The 8,752-nt window shown below is 33.3% G+C and overlaps 1 protein-coding gene across 1 annotated transcript in view; it reads right to left on the bottom strand.

The window, feature by feature from the left end:
- Positions 1-7,828: 7,828 nt before the first annotated feature.
- Positions 7,829-8,752, bottom strand: part of CEP120 (centrosomal protein 120) — a 42,378-nt gene continuing 41,454 nt past the window's right edge. The window contains exon 21 of the mRNA XM_083356250.1: positions 7,829-8,749. Coding sequence (XP_083212376.1) covers positions 8,723-8,749 — 27 coding nt within the window. The 3' untranslated portion in view covers positions 7,829-8,722. The remainder of the gene's footprint in view (positions 8,750-8,752) is intronic.

Genomic DNA, 8,752 nt, shown 5'->3' with positions numbered 1-8,752 from the left:
TGATGAGTTTCTACTTTGGAATTTTTGTTGAGAAGGAACAATGGAACATAAATTATTTAAAAAACTTAACTGAAATGGTTGTTTAATTTGCTTATTGGTGGGGCATGAGCAGATCGCACACATTTCAGACAACTGGAAGGAGATGGCCCTGTGCAAACATTTCCCTCTCTTGGATCTTGAATCGTAGAGTATGAAACCTACTGGTCTGGTTTTAGGGGAATGTTCCAGAATGGCAGAGAGAGAGAAAAAAAAAAGGATCTGCATAAAATTAAAATGGAGATGCCATTCAAAATGTTACAACTATTTTACCAGCCTGACTTTGTAAACTGTAAAAATGTGCCTTCTATTAACTGCTAATAATAAAATGAGAAGATAAAAACCTTCAATATACGAATATTTGTTTATTCATTTTGCCAGTGTAAAAATATGTAGTAAATATATAGTTATATGTGTAGTTTTTAGTGTAGTAGTGGTTATTATTTGGGTTTTTTAACATTAAGTTTTCTCAGGCATTATTACTTAACAGAGCTCCCTTCACACCACCGACAAAAACTGCCTATCCTTCCCCAGCAATTGCAAACTTGCATATTTGTTTGCTTTATCAGGTCAGAAACACCTTTCAGAGAAAAACTAAACACCAGCCTTTGGGTCTTTTGTTAAACATCTAGGCCAGAGAAAGGCAACTTTCCCAGGATTGGGGGCAGGAACTTACTTCCCTGACCACACTTGATATCATTGGGTGGAGATGAGCCTGGGATAGGTTAGAGGTCAATTTCCTTCTATTCCCACCTTGAAAAAGTCCCAAACGCCTGGAATTGTTCATCAACGTTCATGGGCTGTATGAGAGCGAATTAAAGATGGATATTTGTTCGAGAAGCCTCCTGCTTCCCTATCCTTCTTTTGCAACAACATAAGTCAAGCCAAAATTGAATAGCCCCAAATCAATAGTTTTATCACTGAATTTCAGCAGCACAATTTTGGGATGTAAATGACTAATATATAGCCAATAAGTTGCCCCTCCCAAAAAGAGAAACAATATTGGTTCATCAAGACATCCAATCTCCTCAGTATTTTGGAATAATTCCTTCTCAGAATATTTAGGAAAAAAGTATACATTTCAGTATAAAACAAAGCTTTGCAACATCAATGTATATTAAATTTATTCAGAAATTGTAACTATCTCCATAAAACAATAAGCTTGAGTGGAATGAAATACTATGTACCCTTTTCTCCCATTTAGAATCAGACAGTTATATAATGAAAAAACAAAATGTGAAAGATTGCTAAGAATCATTTTTCTATTTAAGTTTATCACAATGTGAAGTAGATAAATGTAATAAAAAAGTAGGATTTCCTGCTAAAATGACCAGTATCACTTCAGTAAGAAAAAGCTGCTGAAGCTTGAAAAATAAAGCTACCTCACATGTTTTTGACCATTTCCCCAGAAGGTAAAAGCTTTGTTTTTTCCACACAGAAATGTCAGGAGTCAGTGAACGCGAAGACGATGGAAACGTAGTAACTTGTAAGTACAATGAGATAATCTGTGATTTTAGAATCAGAATTATGAAAATTTTTCATGTGATGGAAAACATACACTTGTTCCAAATTTATGTGGCATGAAAACGTGATATATAAAAGAAAATTAATTTCAAAGCCTTTTTTCAAATTTAACTGGACCCTTGATGCATTTATAACTTCTAGAATCAAAGTCTTCATTAGCTTTTTCCTAGGTTTTTTTTTAGTTTTTAAGCTTGTAATTAAAATTTTCTTTCATTAAGATTTGAAGGCAGACTCACCTGGTGCATTCTAATTGATGGCTGTTCCCTTGTTGCCCATGTTTAAAATCCGCTGCAAACTGTTGTTTTGCAGTTACTTCATGAAAAGCAACTCTCTGGAGTACTTGTGAGTGATCTCCCATCCCCTCTTTGTCTGGAGAAGTTTGAAAAGCCAGTCTACTGTTGGCTCTTTGTTCTCTGCTGAAGTTGTCAACTCCATTTTTCATGGAGCTGCCTTCAGCCCACCATTTCTTTCTCCAGAAGCCCAACCACATATTTTGTCAGTGGAAGTAAGGAGTACTGAATTCATTTTTTTAAAAATTTTTTATTGATTTTCTAGTGTTACATTTATATCTTTCAAAAGCAACGTGGCGGCTGAGTTGTAATAATTCAATTACGTACAAATATTAGTACAAATCTCACAACTATTACAGTAAATATTTCTTCTCTTTTCCTCTTAATATGTACTGTTTCATATTTAAATCAATACACTTCTCATTCTATCAATCAAATGAAAAATAACTTTCTTACATTTATCAAGTTTTTAGTTTATATATATCTTGTTTTAACATTCAATCTTTTAGACAATAATGACCTAGAGAATTTTTCCCAATTTTAATTTTCCATTAATATTTAAATTTAATATTTATCATTTCCAATTTTTAAATGACCCCAATTCCCTTTATCACAATTCCTCACAAAATCTGGGTTCAGGGTACACGCCTTATCTATTTAAGTTCTCACCATCTACATCAACAAATTAATAATACAATATAATATACTAATTTTCAAATAATTTCCAAATATCTTAAATTTAGTAACCAATTTTTTTTATTTCAACGATTAATACTTCCTCTCTCTTCCTCTTTGTATCTACTATCTCATATTTAAGCTAATAATTTTCATTCTTACTGCTATGTCAAGACATATTTATTAGATTCATCAATGTTTTTAGCTTACAAATATTTTATTCACCTTTACATGACCTTTATGAGCAAATCAATATTCAAATTTAACTGTTAATATTTATACTTCTAAATTTTAAATGACCAAAGTTTTCTTTATCTCCATTCATAACAATATCTTATATTCAAAGTACATATCTTATCTATTTGAGTATATTCTATTTTAATTCTTGTAAGTAGGTCAAAACCCCATCTTCTTCAGTCATATTCTAGCTTTCTTTCTTTGCTAAATTGTCTTCCATTTCCGTGCTTTTGAGTTGTCAAACAAATCTCCTTTATTGTTATATATATTATTTGATGTTGAAAAAACCATGTGGTCATCATTTTTCTGAGAGGGCTAGCAGGTCTACTCTTTATTTTTCCATCTCAACATAGTTGTCCTGAACTGTTTATCTTCTGTTCTTCTTCTTGATCTTCAGGTTCCTTCTGATTTATAAAGGAAGTCTTTTCCTTTTTCCATATTGTCAGTTTCTTTTCTGGATTTTCCATTATCTGTGTTTGTTGAGCAGTTAAATCTTCTGTCATAATATTTAATTGTTTCACTTTTTCTGTTGTATTCTGTATAGTTGATCTTTTAGTTGTAGTCAAAGTTTGAGTTTGCATATCCGGGCTGCTTTCTTGTTCTTTTCTGTAGGCTCTTATTTCATCACCAGCTGTAAGGAGGATTTGATAAATTGCTTTCAACATAGAAAGCATTTGTTCCTGATCTTCATCCACTGGAAAAATCTGTTCTTGATCTTCTTCCATAATGATGTGTTAGACTAGAAGTTTTACAATCAGGGAATCCAGAAAGAAATGTGTTTTTTTCCCACTGAGTAAGGAGCACAGCTGAACTTCTCACAGCGGGTATTTCAAGGTTACATGAGTCTTGTCTATTTTCTGGGCTGTCAGCCAAGTCTCTTTTAAACAATAACAAGTTGAAGTATCAGGTTTAGACACAAGATGTCACCCCTACCATTTGAAGTTTTCCTTTGAATCCCAAGGTTATTTTAATCTTTTCAGTTTTGCTTCTATTTTGTAAGAAAAAACCCCAATCTTCAGTAAAAATAAAAAGTAAAGAATAGAAAATAGAAAATCCTTTAGCCCACAAACTTTAGGAAATAAAATTCCGATTGGGATCCAGTTATTTTTTTAACATTTTAAACTCCCCTGAATAATAGGTCGCCACTGTTTCTAGAGGGAGGGCTAAAAATCTCCCTTCCCTCTCCACAGAGGGAAAAATACTTTAGCAGCTTATGCAGGTAACAAAAGTAGTTAGGATTTAAGAGGTAGATCTCACCCAGTGTCTTCCATGCTGCTTTAAAGTTGCCTCATGGTAATGTGACTTCGGCTATCCGCAGCCTAGTGATGGGCCATATTACTATGGACGGTCTTTCATCTGCTGGTTTGGAGGGTTGCACCGACTCTAGCAGCAGAGCTACCGCTCTCCCGTGATCCAGCAAGGGCTTCTCCTTGCTGGCCACCCCTACAGGGCAACCTTCGACCCTTTTCAGGGTCCCCCAGGAATGCGAAATTGGACGAAGAAGACAGAGCTCATCTTCCAGGCGTCCATGGCGGCTGCATCGGCAAACCGGAAGTCAGGAGTACTGAATTCAAATTGATCTGAAACAGTGTTACCCTGCTTTGTGGAGAGGAGAACAGCTAAGAGAAAGACAGATGCATATTCACTCTTGCCTTCACAAAATTGAGTGTGGCTCAATTTTTTGTTTGTATGGTTGTACTCCCAGCAATACTACTTGCAAAAAATACTCACATTTTTATCCTCATCCCCAGTGTCATTTAATCCTTTTTTCAGTTGATGTAGCTTTTCCTATCTCTTTTCTCATGTCTTCCCTGTTTATATAGTTTAGCTTTTTTTAAGGCAGCTATTATCATCTTCTTTGTTTTCATTGTAGTGGATGTGTTTTTATATAACCATTACAAATTAGAAGACTCATGCATTTAATTTAGAAAAATAAACAGTTAAAATGTAGTAGTTCTTTTACCTAGTTCTCCTAATTCATCTTTTCTTCTCATCATTATTAGCTTCTATTTTTAACTGTAAATAATATAATAACCATACCTATAGTTCTTAGGAAAAAATTACCTCTTTTAGCTCTGATTAGGCACTGACCCTCGAGAGATTGTCCAAGTCCCTACATATATCGTCATGTTGGACTACTGAGTCTTATAGAAGTACATGCTATGGTCGAATGATTGTGTGGTTTAAAATTTTTTTTTACATGAATTACTGATCAGATAATCAGCTCATCTCTAACTTTCCTCAAAACCTCATCCTCTTTTAATAAAGTTATAGAAGCTATTAAACATTTATATTTTGCATATTAGATTCTGGAAAGACAGGGAATACCAGAATCATAAACAAATTGGGATGATCTGTTCCCCAACTGCAGACCAATATAACGTGATCTGGAGTATGTTTGTAGCTGGCCACAAACATATTAAGCAATCCTTGCACATCCTGAGTCTCAAATAAGCAAAAATAGGGAATAAAACTATAATCATGCTTCTGTTTTAAGTATGGTACATAGTTAAGACATAAGAATTCCATGGTTGTTGGTAGACTAGGATGTTGAAAATTGTCTTAGCAGAAGTCAATAAGTCACTTCCATAAAAGTACCATGACAACGGTCCGGATATGTTTTTAAGAGTTATATTTAACTCATTTTTATTATTTTAAGCAATAAAATTCAGTTTCTGTTGGCCAGTGGAAGAGACCCTGTTGGTATGCAGATTCCATCTTCTCATCTCTGAAATTTCCCCTAATTACAAATTGGCTCCAGAGAGTGGAATGCTGATGGTAAGTTAGTATGTTCACACAATATTGGGTATCACTAATAGTTTTGGAATCTGAAATTGTAAACATTATTCTATCCAAAGCAAATGTAAGTTTTCTGCTTCAGTTAGAAATAAGACAAGTGAAATTTGAATAATAGATGTCATCACTTCACAGAATACAGAAAAGTCAAAATCCTCCTGTGCAAAGCCTTTCAAAATATGCTTTCTTTTTGCTGCAGCTCAAATTAGTCTGAATGCCATCACTGTTTGAGATGTTTGTTCCAGTTTGATTATTTAGTAAAATTAAACATTGCCACAAAAAAGATATTCTTCCCAATGATGCCTATCCTGGGTTCAAGTATTTGACATACATCAATATTGCCACATTGGTAACATAGGCCAAAGCACTACACACTATTGGATATATAGCCAGATTAATATAATTATTTCACATGAAAAGGAAAATAATATAAATTAGTGGGCACAATTTTTCCAGAAGTGTTATTTATGGCTGCTTTTTTAGTCCTTTATCATGATGAATGATATATTTCATTCTAAAAGACTAATTGCAAATATTTCTGTATTAGCTCAAATTCAATTACTCAGCCTTAAAGCCTCTGTAGAGCTGTTATACATTTATACATCATAAAGACAGTAAATTATTTCTCACTATATTAGGCTTTCAGAGCCGATTTCTTTTGATTTTTGTTCTAGATGCCAAATATCCTACCACCTCTCCACCAGAGAGTTCATATCTGGAGAGCCAACATCTGTAAAAACATTTCTAATGAAAACAGAAATGCAAGCCTCCAGAGAGGTAAATGAAATAAGATCTAAGCATATGGAGACGTTGTTTTCTAGGTTTTCCCTGAACAATTGCATGTTTGGGGCTTCCCATTCTAAAGATACTGTAGGTCATGATTTTTTATAAACAGCAGTAGTAAAATAAAATGAAGTATAAATTATTTTGCCAGCAATGTCTTCTGCTGGGAATAGACATTATTTGAATCAACACATATAATCAAATAATTATACTTTATTTATTTATTTATTTATTTTATTAGTTTTCTATACTGCCCTATTCCCAAAGGACTCAGGGTGGTTTACAGGGCAATATTTAAAAGACAATATAAATTAAGATAAAAATAGAATTAAAAAGAATTAAATTAATAATAGCCCAACAATAAAACAATGTTAAAATTTAAAACTAACCCCCCCCCCCTCAGTCCAGGCCAGATAGATTGAAAAGCCAGGTTTTCAGGTACCAGCAAAATGAGCGCAGGTCGGGGGCAGTCCGGAGTTCCACAGGTAAATCATTCCAAAGGGCAGGCAGGGATTTCTTATTTGACTACCCTAGAATACATTTTTTAAAAAAAAAATAGATTCTATTGCCTCTATTTATGCTGCTTAATTTCTCTTACTATTTATCTCTGTGTAGCTGTTAACAATGAAGGTAGAAAAAATGAATTAGATAATGACTAATGAGTTAAGGTGATGTTTTGCTATTTGGAATGAAAATCAAGTCAATAAAGGATGTAAAGCAATGTTATAAATATTTAAGAACATATTCATAAATAATTGTTTTATTACAGACTTTTTGCTTCCTTATGTTTGTGTCGCATTCTCAGCAGACTGCCTGGGTAAGTCCCTGCAGATTTCTTGGCAATGTTTTTCAGAAGTGTTTTGCTTTTGCCTTCTTACTAGGGCTGAGAGAAAGAGACTAAGCCAAGGTTAACCAGCTGGCTTTGTAATTTAAGATGGGACTAGAACCCATGGTCTGCTGATTTCCATCATGATGTCTTAACCACTACACCAAACTGGCTCTCCTAAAGACTATTAACAAGTGTCAAAACCTTCCAATGGAAGTGGAATGTGTTAAATAATGCTCCATTCTGCACAGATAGGGATCTCTTCTAGACCAAAGAAAAATTAACAATGAAACCAAATATATCCATATTTATCATGTTTGTGGAGATAAATTGGAGACCGATAAACACTAGCTCACTTTTCCTGTGGTAACTGTTACAAGTTATTATGCTATCTGATTCCTTGTGAAAAGCCATCTTTGGAGCTGCAGAGCATCAACTGCTGCATAAGCTTCACAGATATGCATAAGGAGATACTTAAAAAGTGTAGTGGATTCAATTTGTATATTTTATCTTTAAAGGAATGTGTGTGAAATTGTGTTTAATGCTATTTTAAAAGGAGTTAAATAATACACATTCCAAGGTTTGTGTTGAATTCATGCTCACCAAACCTTAAAATACATTTTAGATTGAAAAAAGGCCTTTTATTTAATGTTAAGGCCCCCTCTAGTGTTTGAGAGTTAGTTGCAAACTCAATGTTTGATTTACATTTTAGACCTATACAATTTAACTGCATGAAACATAAAAGAATATTTCAGGTTTATTGGCATTTTCTTTTATGACATGTTAACGATGCAATAAATTAAATTTTTTACAAATTATAATTGCTCACTGCTGCATTATTTAAATTCTAGGATGATAATTATGAATGCGATTTATTGCAAATATATCACATATAGCAGTAAACTGTTCAACATTACAAAATCTTTAAATGCAAGTGGTACAGTTAATGAAAATTAACTTGAAGAAAAAATATCTTCCTGTTTCAGTCCTTTAAAAGAATAATCAGCACAAATGTTGCTTACAATGTGAATAGATCTACAACGTAAATACATTTTAAAATACCTTTTAAAATCCTGTAATACAAACAAAGCCACAAATAACATAAAATATACGGTGTTCGATGTAGAAGTGAGATTTGAAGTATAATGAAACTATTCAAACAGAATATGTGTGGAAAATACAAATGTGTGTATTTTGTCTCAAAATACTGAAAAGCGGAGTTCATCACCAGCATTTTTTAAAATCATTTTTTTTTAACTTTCACGTTACTTCCATATATTCAATTCTGAATGTAAACATATTTTAAGTTTATGGGAAAAAAATAAAATTCTATCATCAGAAAAAAAACACTCCAGTGTTCAAATTACAACATTTAAAGTCACAAATCTTTTAGGTTATTTTGAGTTTCTCATTAGATAACAGACAGGAAAAGGAAAGGGGCCTATTACTGAAGACACACTGTCCAGCGTTTAGGTGATAGTGATGTTTTCCCATTTTCTTTCTGCCCATCATCACATCTGGAATTCTATCATTTCTGGCACCAACCTGATTAAGACTATGCTGCAGCCTCAGTCATTTTAAACTA

Source organism: Vipera ursinii (assembly GCF_947247035.1).
Source record: "Vipera ursinii genome assembly, chromosome: 2".
Taxonomy (NCBI): domain Eukaryota; kingdom Metazoa; phylum Chordata; class Lepidosauria; order Squamata; family Viperidae; genus Vipera; species Vipera ursinii.
Note: the sequence above shows the minus strand (reverse complement) of the source record. Positions and strands in the feature narration are given on the sequence as shown.